At 36.3% G+C, this 17,870-nt stretch overlaps 1 protein-coding gene across 5 annotated transcripts in view; it reads left to right on the top strand.

Moving 5' to 3' along the window:
- The window catches only part of VPS13A (vacuolar protein sorting 13 homolog A), a 244,743-nt gene that overhangs the window by 165,659 nt on the left and 61,214 nt on the right, over positions 1 to 17,870 (top strand). For all 5 annotated transcript variants that reach the window (XM_066367951.1, XM_066367950.1, XM_066367953.1 and 2 more), the window contains exons 47-52: positions 309 to 591; positions 2,220 to 2,615; positions 2,883 to 2,987; positions 3,104 to 3,250; positions 8,827 to 8,955; positions 9,292 to 9,425. In XM_066367951.1, the coding sequence (XP_066224048.1) occupies positions 309 to 591; positions 2,220 to 2,615; positions 2,883 to 2,987; positions 3,104 to 3,250; positions 8,827 to 8,955; positions 9,292 to 9,425 (1,194 nt within the window). The remainder of the gene's footprint in view (positions 1 to 308; positions 592 to 2,219; positions 2,616 to 2,882; positions 2,988 to 3,103; positions 3,251 to 8,826; positions 8,956 to 9,291; positions 9,426 to 17,870) is intronic.

Raw genomic sequence — 17,870 nt, 5'->3', positions numbered from 1 at the left:
TTGACATATTAGTTTCAGGTGTACAGCACTGATTAGACACATATATCTTATAAAGTTATCACTCTACAAAGTCTGGTGCCCACATAACACCATACATAGTGAATTGTAAACATACATTTAAAACAGTAAGTTTACAAGAAAAATATTTTCTTAAAAGCTAAATAACTTATTCCTGAAAGTTAAGATGAAAATATCTGTTTGTTGTCTATCTTACCTATCTCAAAGAATGTGAAAATATAAAAATATATTAGAATAATATGGGGATTTTCTTTTAAAGCATTTCAAAGCATATTTAATTTTTTATGCAGATCTCTCCTTTCTCTGAAGCCAGAAGATGAGGACTATCAAATGTGTGAAGGAATTGACTTTGAAGAAATTATAAAAAATGATGGCACTTTTCTAAAGAAGCACTGTAGACCTATAAACCCTTCCAAGAAACCATTTATTATTAATGTTGTCCCCGAAAAAGATAATTTGACATCTCTGTCAGTGTATTCAGAAGATGGTTGGGACTTACCATACATAATACATTTGTGGCCACCTATCCTACTCCGAAATCTTCTTCCTTACAAAATTGCTTATTATATAGAGGTATTCTAGAATTTTCTAATGCTTTTGTGTCTTTGATATTGTAGCTTTAGTTATTTAAAATTATGAACAATAAATATTTTATAGTTCTAATAAAAATTATAATACTGAAATAAATAAATACTTCAAATGAAAAAGGTATGTTTCAATCATGTTTTATAAAATGTGGGTTAAAATATATTTTCCACTATCTTGATATTTGGCTACTAAGTTGAATATAAATCAGACACAAAAATGTGATGTCATTTAAAAAACATTTATTAGAGTAATATAAATTCCATTAGAATATTTAGAAAATAGAGATAATACAAATTGCCCACAATCACATCATCTGAAGGTAGCACTTAAGGTGAAAATATCGTGTTAGTTTTAGAATATGTATTTTTAATTTTTTCCATGCATGTACATTTCATACATAATTCATTAAAAAGATGAATTTTGACTTTTGAAAGAAGTATAGGAATTAGTATTAAAATAATATTCAAGCACTAGCCTTAAATAGAAAAGCCCTGCTACATTATATTATCCTCACGGTAGTTCTCTAAAAGGCTGTTAACGAAAGTTAGGGAAAAGGGGGTGTAGGTTGTTCTTGGTTTCCCCTCCCAACCCACCCCCCATGTTAAATGTTTGCCGATATTAATCTAAAAGTTCTAACAATCTAATTTTCCTAATAATCAAATTTTTAAATAATAGAAGGATTTTAAGCTCTATAAAGATGCTTTTTAAAAAAATACTGTTTTAACAAATTATGTATGATTCCATCTTAAGATTTTAATGTATTTGTCATGCTTATTAAATATAGCAAAATTCTTCATTGTGATCTAATAAGTTTTGTTTTTGTTGTAGTCTTATTAATTATTGGGATTTACTATATGTATATACTTCTTTGATAATTTTTTGGGGGGTGTAACATTCACACATCTATGACCTAAGAATGCCTGTTTTTATTTGACAGGTATAATGGTGGTTAAGAATTTGCACTTTGCTTTCAGATAGATTTGAGATTTAATCATAGCCCTATCACTTACTAGCCTAGCCATATATCTTTAGGCAAGTTATATTATCTTTCTGAATCATTTATCCTAGGTTATAAAATGGGATTAATAATAAAACTTGAATGATTGGGATATAGGAAAAATTAAATTAGATGATGTATGTAAAGGATTTAGAACAGTGCCTGACAGAAGGAGGGGGGGTGGAGAAGCAAATGGGCACTTCTCCTATATGCCCTGGCCAGGAATCGAACCCAGGTCCCCCGCACGCCAGGCCGACACTCTACCGCTGAGCCAACCGGCCAGGGACGGATAAGATTTTTTAAATGACTGATTATTGTGTTTTATAATGTTTATTATTTCAAGCAGAGTTTCACATTATGTTATTTTATTTTATCCTTGTATTAGTCCTTTGAAGTTGATTTTTAGACCATTTTACAATTATGATAACTCATACCTCAAATAATTTATGGACATTTACATAGTTGGCAAAGTTTGAACTTGAATATGTCTTCTAATTTGTTCTGACAGAAGTAGATATCAAAAGCATTTTGTATAGCATTTGGAATCATTAAATAGAGTTTTCTGGCATATTATTCTGAAACATTAAAAAATTTACTCTATTTTTTTTTATTACAGGGGAGTGAACATAAAGTTTTTACCCTAAGTGAAGGATGTTCTGCCCATATTTGTACTGTGCCATTGGATAAAGCCAGACTACATTTAAAACTACTTGACTATCTTAATCATGATTGGAAAAGTGAATATCATATAAAACCTAATCAACAGGATATTAGTTTCATCAATTTTACCTGTGTTACAGAAATAGAAAAGACTGATTTAGATATTGCTATCCATGTGACTTATAATCCTGGCCAGACAGTTGTAGCATTTCATAGCCCATATTGGATGGTCAATAAAACTGGTCGAATGTTACAATATAAAGCTGATGGAATTCATCGAAAGCATCCACCTAATTATAAAATGCCAGTTCTCTTTTCTTTTCAACCAAAGCACTTTTTTAATAACAATAAGGTATGTAAAGTTTTATTAATTTTAATTGTTTTAGCTATTTATCACTTCTTTTTAGATTTGAATTTTAAAAAATAAAATATTATGAAATACAAAGAAATAACATCTATTAAATATTTGAAGTTGCAAGCATTAGAATTTCTTATGGAAAAGGTTTAGTGCATTAACAGCATAATATTATTTATTCAAAAAAGCATAAAACTTATCAATTTAGGTTGGAATTTTTAAAGGTACCTAAACTATAATATGATTGAAATATTTTATTTCTAGGTTCAACTTATGGTAACTGATAGTGGATTGTCAGATCAGTTTTCAATTGATACTGTTGGAAGTCATGGAGCTGTTAAATGTAAAGGCCTGAGAATGGATTATCAAGTAAGTTCATTCTATGCTCATGAAGAAACTTATTTAAACTGTGTTTATTGACTACTTAGTTTTTAAGGATGTTATGATAAATAACAGTTTTTGAAATGTTAATATTTTTTCCTTAGGTTGGTGTCACTATAGACCTCAGCAGTTTTAACATTACCAGAATTGTGACATTTACCCCTTTTTATATGGTTGAAAATAAAAGCAAATATCGTATATCAGTGGCGGAAGAGGGAAATGATAAATGGCTCTCTCTCGATTTGGAGCAGGTGCGTAGATGAAGTTCGGTTATACAGCTTTTTGGATTTTTATTTTTCCTTGAAGTTAGGTAGCCTCTAATTTTGTTTCAGTTCCATGAACATTTATAGAGTGTTTGCACTAAGCCCTAGATATTTAATTATTAAAACCCAAAACTTGCCATCTAGGAATACATTGCTTGATAAGGGAGGTAGACATTTAAAAATTACCAACTAAATAGGGTCAAATACAGCAGTAGAAGGCTTAGGAGTATGTGCAGGAAAGAGAAGGAAATGATTTATTCTCGCCAGGAAGCTATTAGGATGGCCTTTAAAGAATAGGTAAAGCAGGTTATTTTAAGAATGTGGTAGTGACTTGGGACTAAACTATTTATTTTACTTCATCTTTAGCTATTAGACCTCTAGATCAGAGTTTTCTGAAGAACTGCCCCGAGATTCATAGAATATTTTACTTTTGAAGAAATTTTATTCTAAATATGTTAGGATTTTAAGAGAAGTATTTGCTATTTTTGTTCACTATTTCTTCTTTTAAGCCATCCTTCTGGAATCATTCTTGATATATTCTCTAGAATTTCCTTTAGTGCTGGTTTTGGAGGAAAATATTATCAGTTTGTATTTATTCATAAAAGTTTTTTTATCATCTTTCTTTTATGACACTTTTTCCATAATGAATTCTGTTTTTTCTCAGCATGTTGTATATTTTACTCCATTGCTTTTTGGCTTCCAGTTTTGTTGCAGATTTGGTTGTGATTCTGTTATTTCTTTGGAGGTCATCTTTCTCCTCTCCTTCAGTCTTCCTTTTGTGTTTAATGTTCTGCAGTCATGCTACTATTTATCTACCTGTCGGTGCCTTTTTTCTATCCTGTGTGAAATGCCTTACTGCTAAATCTAGGGATTAATGACGTTTCATACTTTCTGTAAAATCAAAACTATTGTCTCTTTAAATATTCTCTCTTCCTTGGTTTTCCATTTTCTCCTTCTGAGCCTTTAATTAGACATATTCTAGAATTTTTTTTGTATTTTTCTGAAGTTGGAAATGGGGAGGCAGTCAGACAGACTCCCGCATGCGCCCGACTAGGATCCACCTGGCATGCCCACCAGGGGGCGATGCTCTGCCCATCTGGGTCATTGCTCTGTTGCAACCAGAGCCATTCTAGTGCCTGTGGCAGAGGCCATGGAGCCATCCTCAGCGCCCGGGCCAACTTTGCTCCAATGGAGCCTTGGCTGCGGGAGGGGAAGAGAGAGACAGAGAGGAAGGAGAGGGGGAGGGGTGGGGAAGCAGATGGGCGCTTCTCCTGTGTGCCCTGGCTGGGAATCGAACCCAGGACTCTTACACGCCAGGCTGATGCTCTACCACTGAGCCAACCAGCCAGGGCCTCTAGAATTTTTTTAAGTCAGAGAAGGGGAGGTAGAGAAACAGATTCCCACATGTGCCCCAGCTAGGATCCACCTGGAAACCCCATTGGGAGCTGATGCTTGAATCAATCAAGCCACTGTCTGTGAGAGGAGAATAAAAAGGGGGAGAGGAAGAGGAAGAGAAAGAGAAGCAGATGGTCATTTCTCATGTGTGCCCTGGTCAGGGATTGAACCCAGGACGTCTGCACACTGGGCTAATACTCCACCCACTGAACCAGCTGGCCAGGCCCTACTCTAGACTTTCATATTCTATCTTCCATGTCTCTTAATACCTTTTTATATTGTCCATGTGTATAACTCTCTGTACTGTAATCTGGATAAATATTACATATGTATCTTCAATAATTTTTTGCCGTTACTATGTCTATTTTATTGTTATTTAAGTCTTCAACTGAGTTTTTTAAATATTTCTCATTTCCAGATGCTGTACTTTTTTCAGATCTGCCTGTTAATTTATTCTTCAGCGAATACTTATTTTGTGTATTCCTATGTGCCTTACAAAACAAAACCACAAGTTCCTGTTCTCATGTAGTTTATATTTCAACGGAAGTGTAGGAAAACATTGCATTAACGATACCATAGCTAATTAGTAAAATATATAATATGTTTAAAGATGTCAAATCTAATGGGGAGAAAGGATATAAGACAGGTAAAGAAGTATTATGAGGCCCTGGCCGGGGTACTCATTGGATAAAGCGGCATCCCTTGCACCAAGGTCATAGGTTCAATCCCTGGTCAAGGCACGTACGAGAAGCAATCAATGAGTACACAACTAAATGGAACAACTAAGTGGAACAGCAAGTTGATGCTTCTTCCCTCCCCCATTTCTTCCTTCTGCTTTCTATCAATACAGTAACTTTAAAAAGAGAGAGAACAAATGAGGGGTGAGCTATATTTTTATGTAAGGTAGTCAAGGATAGGACTCATTAAGGTCACATTTTGAACAGACTTGGAGGAATGTGAGAGGTAACAATTGTTAGGAGCTCACCTGAGCTGAATGAAGCTGAGCCTCCTGGTATTGGAGTAGCTGATTAAGACAACAAACCAAAATGAACGTAATAATCAAGCCTTTAATAACTGTGATAGCGTAAGCAAGAAGCAAAACTAGAGAAAGCCCCACCTTTGCCCTCTTCCATTTTTGCTGTGGAACAGCCTTGGTCAGCAGTCAGGTAGATCAGTACAGAGCTGGAGGTTGTTTCACTGTCAGGCGAGACCGAAACAAAAGGCTCTTACATTTTTATGGACCTGAGGGATGGAGGAGTACAAGGAGAAAAGGTTAGGGGTGGAAAGTCCTGACCACTAAGTCAGAGTAGAGAGTAAGTGGCTTCAAGGTTCCCCATCTCCTTGATAAAGAAGTTTTACAGAGGTTCCTGAGGAAGGCCTCTGAAGGAAGGTGTCTGGTGTTGGACTGCAGATACGTGCAAGAGTGTGGCTGGAGGTGGGGCGAAGTCTTTGACAATGCGAGGCGCTGGCTCTGCCCCTGGTCCGGTATGAGGAGAACAATTTTCCCCATGAGGCCTGCCAGATAAAATCGCCTTGTAACTGACTTCTGACCTGAGTAATTGCACATAGCTTTTTAGTCAGGAGTGGACTACTCGGCAATGTGGATATCTGGAAAAGAGCATTAGAGACAGAAAGATCAGCCAGGGTAGTGCCGTAGGGTGGGAGAATATTTGGCATGTTTGAGGCAGAGTGAAAGTGCCCGATATTACTGGAGGAAGGAACAGTAGCAGAGAACAAGGTATGTTGGTAATGAAGAGTAATCATGCAGAACTTTCTGAGCCATTGCAAGGATTTTAACATTTGCTCTGAGTGAAATGGAGAGCTGTTGGAGGGTTTGAAATAGTAATTAAACATAGTATGCTCTCAATAAATATTTGTTGAGTGAATATATGATTTATTTTGGCAAATGTTCCATCTGTTCTCATTAATTCTACCAGATCTTTCTTGGGTGTAGAGCTCTGTATTAGTTGCTAAGATTATAACTCCAGCTTTGCTTTGCTTTGCTTATAGATTTTCTAGGTATATATTGTTCCATACTTTTATTGACAACAGTTCCATGTCTTGATTTATGTGGCTATTGCTGATAACATTATTGGGTTTTATCTTTTTTAAAAATCTACTCTATGGCCCTTATCTTTCAACAGTTGGTTTATATTTACATTAATTGCAATTACAAGTGCATAACTTATTTTTTACTTTACTCTGTTTATTTTTAATTTCCATTTGTCTTTTCTTCGCTAGTCTAAAAGTTTTACAATTTTGGCTTGTCATGGCCAACCTTACCTTAAGGTTTATATTTATAATTATTACCTATGTAGAGTTGTTAAACTTATCTTTATTTCTGTTTTCCCACCACAAAAGTACTTTCTTACTTTTTCTAGTATCAAGAGGTGAAGCACATACTATTTTTAAAAGACATACAGCAGGCCCTGGCTGGTTGACTCAGTGGTAGAGCATCGGCCTGGTGTGTAGAAGTTCCAGGTTCGATTTCTGGTCAGGGCACACAGGAGAAGTGTCCATCTGCTTTTCTATCCCCCCCCCCCCCCGCTTCTCTCTCTCTCTCTCTCTCTCCACCTCCTGCAGCCATGGCTCGATTGAAGCAAGTTGGCCCCAGTCGCTGAGGATGGCTCCATGGCCTCACCTCAGGCTCTAGGAAGACCTCTGTTGCTGAGCAATGGATCAACGCCCCAGATGGGCAGAGCATCGCCCACTAGTGGGCTTGCTATGTGGATACTGGTTGGGGCACATGTGGGAATCTGTCTCTCTGCCTGCCCTTCTCTCACTGAATAAAAACTAATAATAATAAAATAAAATAAAAGACATACAGCATATATCACTAATCATGAAAACGTGTATTTTTAAGGCTAGGCTACCAGAAAATAGCAGGCTAGGGGAATGTTCAGAAAGAATATCAGTAACTCATGGAAAGTATACTTGAATGAGTATACTGCTCTTTTGACTTTTCCAGGTAAGTTTCTGCTAGGTTGTAAGAAACACTGAGAGGAACCTTCTAAGCCTTAACCATGTACCATGTCTAATTTTGTTAATTATCTTTTATGGTTAAATAAATTTTTTTTTTTTTTTTTTTGGAGGGTGAGAGAGACAGAAGAAAGGAAGAGACATGAGAAGCATCAGTTCATAGCTACGGCACTTTTAGTTGTTCATTGATTGCTTTCTCATACGTGCTTTGACTAGGGGCCTACAACCAAACCAGTGACCCCTTGTTCAAACCAGTGACGGTGGCCTCAAGCCAGAGACCTTGGCTTCAAACGAGTGGTCTTTGGGTTCAAGTCAGCAAATGTGGGGTCATGCCCATGATCCTGTGCTCAAGCTGGTGAGCCCACACTCAAATTGGTAACCTCAGGGTTTCGAACCTGGGTCCTCAGCATCTCTAACATCTCAGTTCTATTGTCCCCAGGTTGTATGGTGATGATCAGCTATCACACATGAACAGCCTCACTGAAATATGTGAAGTCATCAATTTGGTTGGGGCCTATTACACTAAGACAGGGTTTACATAATAGCTTACAGACAAGTTTGCTTTCCCATTCCTATTCTTTTAGCTCTTTTCTTTGTTTCCAGTTCTGGCTGTTCAGACCTCTTTCTGGGGATGCTGTCTCCTATTCATTTAAATTTGGTTTCCAGATCACTGATGTCCAGATGGTTTTGAGCCCATTTTCTACTCTGAACTTTGAATATTTTATTTTTTTTACCCTTGTTTGACTTCCCTGCCTCTGTGTTTAATACAGATTCTGATTCAACATTTGTGTGTACTTTGATTACTGCTTAAGTACAAATGTTGCCTATAACCTGATTGATTTTTAGTAACTGAATATACCAGTGTTTTAAATGGATCACTTCCTTCACAGCTCTCTGCTCAGCTTACTTGCTGATTTTTCAACCCTTCTCTAGATCTGGACCACATTAAAATCTCTGCTTATCATAACTTTTCAATTGATTACCCATTACTGCTTATATTCATACTGCCCACAAGTGGCAGCCCATCTCCTAAGTAGACAGTTTATAGCTGTTTAAAAGGTAAGCAACCTAATAACCAGATCAGCGTTGAAAGAGATATTAATTTTAAGTCTACTCTGATAGGTTTATTAAAATAAAGTTCTTTATGATGCAATCTGTTGTTTTTTAAAATAAATCTATGTATGTTTTAGTGTATCCCCTTTTGGCCTGAGGATGCTTCAAATAAACTTCTTATTCAAGTTGAAAAAAGTGAAGGCCCTCCTAAAAAGATACATTTTAACAAGCAAGAAAATTGCATTTTATTGCGTCTGGATAATGAGGTAATTTATGTATGTGTGATTAGAGAAGCTAATGTTACTTACTTACTAGGACTTAATTATTTTTATATCAGATAATTTGTTCATGATTTCCTTTTTGTGAAGGGAAAAAGTACTAAAAGGAAACATTCATAAAACAATTTAATTGTTATAAAGAAAGTTGGTTGAAGTGCCTAGAATATACACCTGCAGCTTGACCCATCTATATATAATAATTGAGAGCATGGTATTCCAGACATGTAGTATAAAACCCAGAAAAATTGTGAATATTTTTATTATTAAATGTTGTTAATATTCTTTGGAAATGATCATAATAGATCATTTTTCCCTTTTTTCTAGCTTGGAGGTATTATAGCAGAAGTTAATTTGGCTGAGCATTCTACAGTTATTAGATTTTCAGATTATCATGATGGAGCAGCTACATTCCTGTTAATAAATCACACTAAGGATGACATTGTTGAATACAAGCAAAGGTAAGATTATCACCAATATAATGTCCCTTGATCTGAGCAAAGTGTAGATGATGAGACACTGACTTTATGATGATTTCTTAAGAATATAAACACTGATAATGGCATTTTGGCTGTATAAAACAGTATGCTCACTTTTTAAAAAATGTATACTGAAATACAGTGTGTCCGTAAGGTCATGGTGCACTTTTGACCGGTCACAGGAAAGCAACAAAAGACGATAGAAATGTGAAATCTGCACCAAATAAAAGGAAAACTCTCCCAGTTTCATACCTATTCAGTGCAGTTCGATGTGGGCTCACACACAGATTTTTTAGGGCTCCTTAGGTAGCTATCTCGTATAGCCTCTACAGACTCGTCACTGACTGATGGCCTACCAGAACGGGGTTTCTCCACCAAACTGCCGGTTTCCTTCAACTGCTTATCCCACCGAGTAATGTTATTCCTATGTGATGGCGCTTCATTATAAACGTGCTGATATTCACATTGCACTTTGGTCACGGATTCGAATTTAGTGAGCCACAGAACACACTGAACTTCCTCTGTACCGTCCACATCTCGACTGGCATGGCCGTGGGCTGCTCCGCTGTATACATAGTGTTATGTCATCATCTGCGCATGCGCACATGCTGCCACATCATCCTACAGAAACTGGGAGGGTTTTCCTTTTATTTGATACAGATTTCACATTTGTCTTTTGTTGTTTTCCTGTGACCGGTCAAAAGTGCACCATGACTTTACAGACACACTGTATATAGGGATAAAACTGACTTCATAGCTATACTTTTATTAAGTTATATATTTGATATATAACATTGTATTAGTTGTAGGTATACAGCAGATACTTGTATATATTGCAAAATGATCACCACAAATCTAATTAACATCCATCACCATACATAGTTATAATTGTTTTTGTGATAACTTTTAAGATTTTACTGTCTCAGCAATTTAAAAATATATATTATTAATTATAGTTACCATGCTGTGCCCTACATTTTTTTAGAACTGGAAGTTTGTATCTTTTGACAACCTTCACCCATTTTGTCTCCTTCCCAGCCCTACCATTGGCAGCCACCATCTGTTCTCTGTATTTAAGTGTTTGGGTGTTGTGTTTTATTTTTTAGATTTCACATGTAAGTGACAGCATATGGTATTTATCTTTCTCTGACTTATTTCACTTAGCATAATGCCTTTAAGATGCATTCATCTTATCACAAATGGCAACTTTTCCTTCTTTTTTATGACTAAATAATATTTCATTGTAAATTTTGTTTACCTATTCTTCCATCATTGGGCACTTAGATTTTTCCAATGTCTTGGCAGTTGTAAGTAATGCAGCAATGAACATGGGGGTCACATATATCTTTAAATTAGTTCCCTCCCTCCCTTCTACCCTCCTTCCTTCCTTCTCCCCTCCCTCCTTTCCTCCCTCCCTTTCTTCCTCCCTTCTTCCCTTCCTTCCTTCCTCCCTTCCTTCAGTATCCAGAAGTGAAATTACTGAATCATATGGTAACTTTATTTTTAATTTTTCAAGGAACTTCCATACTGTTTTCTGTAGTATCTAGACTGAGTTACATTCCCACCAGCAATACACAGGGTACCCTTTTCTTCACGTTCTTACTAATACTTATTTCTTTCCTGTTTATTTTTGGTGTTATTGTGTTTTTTTATTTTGTTTTTTGATATAGCCATCCTAATAGGTGTGAGGTGATATCTCACTGTGATTTTTATTTGCATTTTTTTCCTTTTTTATTGGATTTATTAAGGTGACACTAATTAATATAATTATGCAGGTTTCAGATGCCCAATTCTACAGCACAACTCTTTACACCATATTGTGTTCACTCCCCCCAGTCAAGTCTTCACCCATCACCATTTATGCCCCACACCCGCCTCTACCTGTTCCCCTCCTACCAGTCACCACACTGTTGTCTATTTTTTTGTCCTTTTCTGTTCTATTCTTCCACCTCCCTTGACCATTCTCCTCCTCCTCCCACCTTTTTCTGAGGATTACTTGATGATGAGCATCTTTTTATGTATCTGTTAGACATCTGTATTCTTTTTTTTGTGGGGGGGTATTTTTCTGAAGTGAGAAGCGGGAAGGTAGAGAGAGACAGACTTCCTCATGCACCTGACTGAGATCCACCCGGCATGCCCACCAGGGGGCGATGCTGTGCCCAACTGGGGCATTGTTCTGTTGCAACCAGAGCCATTCTAATGCATGAGGTGGAGGCCATGGAGCCATCCTCAGCGCTCGGGCCAACTTTGCTCCAGTGGAGCCTTGGCTGCAGGAGGGGAAGAGAGAGATGGAAAGAAAGGAGAGGGGAAAGGGTAGAGAAGTAGATGGGCGCTTCTCCTGCATGCCCTGATCAGGACTCAAACCCAGGACATCCACACGTCAGGTCGACACTCTACTGCTGAGAGCCAACTGGGCAACGCTTGTATGTCTTCTTTTAATTTACTTTCAAATGCCTCAGAAAAAGAAAAATGAAAGAACTGAAGCAAGTATGGCAGAAGTTTGGTCATTGTGAAATCTGTGGAATCTTGTGAGGAAAATATCTGGATTTATCTTAAGAATTTTGTCTGTTTTTCAAAAGTTTTGTTTTTAATGAATATAATATATAAATATTGAAACTTCAGGGTTTGTTAGTTTTTTTCCAACAGTGGATCCCTTCATTTTGCTGAGGTGTGTGGGAAAAGACTGGTACATTTTTTAACGTCCCTAAAGATTATATTTAATCTTGATATTTCTGGACTACTGCTAACATCATTTGTTTCAATTTGCTGTGATATTATACCCTACAGTTTATATAACTTTATGTTTCTGTACTTATTGGTTCCAGGCTATCTTGAAATTATTTGTCTGCTTATTTTAGTTTGTTTTTATCTGTCACTTGTTAGTAGGCCCGTATTTATCAGTACACTCATGGTTTCCTTCTACTGTTAAATGTACATTTCTAATCATTGATTAAAATTGCATAGACATTGAGGACCTCTAGGCTGGGCTGCCAAATACCTAGACCTCCTCGTGCCCACTAGTTCTCTGTCTATGGAAGATGCTGAGAGAGAGGAAAGCCTATTTTTTATTATTATGTTATAAAAATAAAAATTGGTTGGTTGAAACTGACAAAAGCAAATAGAAATTATTTCTCATTTGCCCTTCAACCCATGTACCTGAAGTAATCTTTCCCAAACAACATTCACAGAACTAAGACCTACAGAAACTGACTTCAGTGACTGTTTTCCCAGTTCTCTCAAAGGTGGTGCATAGTGGTGACATTTTAGAGACTCAGGAGCTAAGTTAGTTTTTATTTACTACTGACGATTTAGTATGTCATAGCTTAATTCTCTAATATCTGGTTGAGCATAGCCGAGGCTCAAGGAGAGACTTCTCAGTTTTTCTTGGCTTTGATTTTGCATTTTTTTTTATAGTTCAATTCAGATGTTAAGTTTTTAGAAATCTTATCATCTGGACTGTTGTCATTGTAAAAGTAAGGGGTGGCCTTGGCCGGTTGGCTCAGCAGTAGAGCATTGGCCTGGTGTGTTGATTTTCCGGGTTCAGTTGCCAGTCAGGACACACAGGAGAAGCGACCATCTGATTCTCCACCCCTTCTCTCTCTCTTTCTCTCTCTCTCTCTCTCTCTCTCTTCTCCTTCTGCAGCCATGGCTCAATTGGTTCAAGCTCATTGGCCCTGGGCACTGAGGATGGCTCTGTGGAGCCTCTGCCTCAGGCCCTTAAAATAACTCAATTGCGAGCATGGCCCCAGATGGGTAGAGCATTCAGCCCCAAGTGGGGGATTGCTGGGTGGATCCCGTCACGGTGTATGTGGGAGTCTATTTCCTCTCTTCTCACTTGGAAAAGAAGAAAAATGATTTAAAAAAAGAAGTAAAAGTAAGGTGTAAGAGCAACTAGAATATAATCTTGTATTGAAATTCTGAAACAAAAATATTGTAATCTTAGTAGAAATTTAAAAAATTAACAATTTTTTAATCTGCAAGAATGAACACTGTATTTGGATTTAGTATTATTTGAGGTAGTTATTAAATCAACTACTGATTGAATTTAGATTCCTAGGTGCCAGTGTCCCCCAAATCTTTAACATAGACTTCTCTTGAGTTTCAAGCTGCCCCTACTTCTAAATATCACACAAAAACCTAAAGTAATTGAAAGCTGACCTCATTTATACTGCAGAATCTCCTCTTCCATATCCTCCTCTCTGTGAATAGCAGTGTCATCTACTGCTGTCAGAGGGTTCTCCTGCTTCACCACACAAACCAGTTAAACATAATTTTTTTAATCTTTTTTTTTTAATTTAATCTCTGCAGTCATTTCAGGCTCCTTTCTTACCATTTGAATAGATTTTTTTCTCTGTCTCTAGTCTTATCTCTAGTAAATCCTCTATTTGCCACTGGAGGTAAGTTTCCAAAAGTGCTAAATATTGGAAAGTCAGATTGTCTATTTATTTCTTTTAAAATAAAATGTTTCTAGACTACCTTTGTAAGCGTTTCTGTTTTTGTTGCATAACTTTTAATCTATACTTAAGACCAGTGAAGTCTTTTTTCCTGAATACTCTGGGTCCTCTGGGTCCTTGCATTTGTTTTTCTTCTTTTATTTTTATAAATAAATTTGTATTAATTTTAATGGGGTGATATCAATAAATCAGGGTACATATATTCAAAGAAAACATGTCCAGGTTATCTTGTCATTCAATTATGTTGCATACCCATCACCCAAAGTCAGATTGTCCTCCATCACCTTCTATCTAGTTTTCTTTGTGCCCCTCCCCCTCCCCTTTCCCCTCTCCTTTCTCCCCCCCCCACCCCCGAACCACCACACTCTTGTCCATATCTCTTAGTTTCGTTTTTATGTCCCACCAATGTATGGAATCATGCAGTTCTTGGTTTTTTCTGATTTACTTATTTCACTCCGTATAATGTTATCAAGATCCCACCATTTTGTTGTAAATGATCTGATATCATTATTTCTTATGGCTGAGTAGTATACCATAGTGTATATGTGCCACATCTTTATCCAGTCTTATATATATATATATATATATATATATATATATTTTATGGTGACTAAAGCCTTTAAGCAAACTCTTGGCCAATACAACAAGAATTCCTAAAAGAGTAGTGTCCTTAACATGTTCACCAAGTCCAAGTTGGCACCAACACCATTCCAAATCCCTGCGAATGCAACCCAACCCCAGTTCAGTCCGTTAGGAGCTATCACAAGGAGCAGGAGTCCAGAAAAAGTCCACATCCAGGAAAAGTCCACATGGCACTGGAATTGTTGTCACAATTCTATACTTTGCAGCTCACGTCCAAGTCCCAATGACTGCTGCTTCTAGGTGGTAATGATTCAGGTAGACTGGAAAAGCCATCTGCAGCATGTGTGGAGATGGAGCCTCTGTTCTCCTCTGCCTGGAGAGATGAGACCAGGGTGCTTTTCCCTGGAGCTCTGCAACTGTGGCTTGGTAAAGAGAACCTTGGGATACACTAAGCAGTCTCGGTGTGGCTTCTTCAGTGTTCCTTGGTTGAAGAGTCCTCTTAGTTTAGTCCAAAGTTGGTTTTTTCCAGATGATAGTTCTTAAAATTAGTTTGTAATCCACTTTGGTTCTGGGAGGTGGGAGTTGGTACGTCCACCTACTCCATCACCAACTTGTCTTCAGGAGCTTAACCACTATTCTTTTTTCTCCTTGCATTTGTTTTTACCTTTATAAGTACTCATTTCTTTTGGAAAAACTCCACTTTCATGTTATCCCTGCCTTCAGCACCTAATATATATACCCAGTGTTTTATTGCACCTTGACATGTGTAGGTTAAAGCATTCATCACATTGTATAGTCATTTGCTTATGAGTTGAAGACATGTACATCTATATAGTTAACATTCTGAGGACTACTATTTTTATCTGATCAAAATATTTACATTTGGGCCAGACCAGGTGGTGGCGCAGTGGATAGAGCATCGGACTGGGATGCAGAGGACCCAGGTTCGAGACCCCGAGGTAGCCAGCTTGAGCGCAGGCTCATCTGGTTTGAGCAAAAAGCCCACTAGCTTGAACCCAAGGTCACTGGCTCCAGCAAGGGGTTACTTGGTCTGCTGAAGGCCCGTGGTAAAGGCACATATGAGAAAGCAATCAAGGAACAACTAAGGTGTTGCAACGCGCAATGAAAAACAAATGATTAATGCTTCTCATCTCTCTCCGTTTCTGTCTATCTGTCCTTGTCTATCCCTCTCTCTGACTCACTCACTCTCTGTCTCTGTAAAAAATAAAAAAGTTAAAAAAAATATTTACATTTGGTATTTTTTTCATAAAAATATAAGAAATAAAGGCCCTTTATCTTTTCTGCTTTCCATTCCCTTGGCATTGTTGTTGGTAATATAGTTATTCATTGTTTCCTGCATGTAAAAATATTAGCTGCCAATTTTTTAAAATTATATAGAAAACCTGTGAGAAAACTAGAATTTCTTGAATCCCAATATTGTCAACATTCTGATGCATTTTCTTATGCTATTTTATTTTATCTTTCTGAATCTCTTGTTTTTAACAACTACTGTGAGCCTGTAAATTGCTTCAAAAACAATTTTTAATGAATGCATAATAGTCCATCATTTAGAATCACTAACAATTAAATAGTCCTCTATTGATGAGAAGTATATTTCCAAATTTATAACCTTAGAATCTGTTTATATTTTAATAAACATCTGTAACCTTTTTGTAATCCTTATCATAACTAATTTATTATTCACAACCATATTTTTTTGTAATATAGTTTATTTACTTCTAGTAATTATTTGAAAAACTGCACATTCTGTTTTTGGTCTAGATAATTACATTTTTGTTCTTGAATATTTTGATAGATTTTCTTTTTTGAGAGTGTTAACTTACCCATGTAAAATTTGGAATACTTTTACATTTCTTCAACTCCTCTTTCCAAATTCCTGTTTTCTATGACTATAATTTGGGATTTTGAATCAGTTCAATATAAAATGGTTAGTTTTTTAAAAGTATGTTTATTCAAGTTTTTTTTTTCATTGATTTATAACATTGACAAGTTGATTTTTTGACTGGCATAGTTGCTTAATATTTCTACATCTCAGTTCTTTACATTTTATTTTGAGTCATCTCTGGCTTGTTTGGAAAAAAAGTCTTAAGTTAGTTTTTCAGTAAGTTTTTGTGGATACTATGGTATGATATTGCTTGTTTAAAAATATCTTAATCTTGCAAGTTAATGACAATTTGATATAAAAATTTTAAGTCATGACTGACCTGTGGTAGCTCAGTGAGTCAAGTGTTGACCTGGAATGCTAAGGTAGCCAGTATGAAACCCTGCGCTTGCCCAATCAAGGCACATACTAGAAGCAACACCTACGAGTTGATGCTTCCCGCTCCTCCCCACCATCTTTCTCTGTCTTTCTCTCCTCTCTCTAAAATCAATAAAATCTTTAAAAAAGTTTTTAAGTCTTTTTCTCTTAAAATTGTTATTATTGCTCCATTGTTTTCTGGCATTCAGTATTAGAGAATAGTATGAGACCAGTCTTGTTTTTATTATTTTGTGAGTACTTGATTTTCCTAGATATTTATAGGCTGCTTCCCCTTTATTTTCTTAAAATAATAATAATTATTATTTTTTAAGTGAAAGAGAGACAGTAATGGAGAGAGATGAGAAGCATCAGCTCTTAGTTGTGTCACTGTAGTTGTTCATTGATTTCTTCTCATATGTGCCTTGATGGGGGTGCTCCAACCAAGCCAGTAACCCTTTGCTCAAGCCAGCAACCTTGGACTTCAAGCCAGCGACCATGGGATCATGTCTATCATCCCATGCTCAAGCCAGCAACCCTGTGCTCAAGCTAGTGAGTCTGCACTCAAGCAAGTAACCTTGGGGTTTCCAACCTGGGATTTCAGCATCCCAGGTTGATGCTCTATCCACTGTGCCACCAACAGTTAGGCTATTTTCTTAAAATTTAAATATTTTACAAAAATATGTCTAGGATGATATTCTGTTGTTATTGTGTCTCATATCCAAAGAAGTATTTTAATCTAGAGAATCAACTTTTTCATCTCACTAAAGTTATATTTTATTATTTCTTTGGTTTCTAACTTTTTCGATTCTTTATTCTAGTAATCATTTTGTGAATAGATTGAATTTCATAGATTTATGTTCTATGTCTTATGACTTTTAAAAAAATAATTGAACTGTTTTATTTTTGCCAGACTAAGGCCAATACTTTGGAAAGAGTAACCAACTAAATTAAATTCTCTCAAATTTAGAATAGATAAGATAATTAGGATAATTTTTTTTCATAATTAGTTTGTGTTAACACAAAAATTGAACAAGTAGTTTGAAAGACCTGAAGACCTTTATTTCCTATGTAAGACAATATTTTTCTTGAAGTATTCTCATTATTTTCTCAAAATCTCTTTTCCATTGAATA

The sequence above is a fragment of the Saccopteryx leptura genome, chromosome 2 (assembly GCF_036850995.1).
Source record: "Saccopteryx leptura isolate mSacLep1 chromosome 2, mSacLep1_pri_phased_curated, whole genome shotgun sequence".
Lineage (NCBI taxonomy): Eukaryota > Metazoa > Chordata > Mammalia > Chiroptera > Emballonuridae > Saccopteryx > Saccopteryx leptura.
This window is presented reverse-complemented; position numbering and strand designations above follow the sequence as displayed.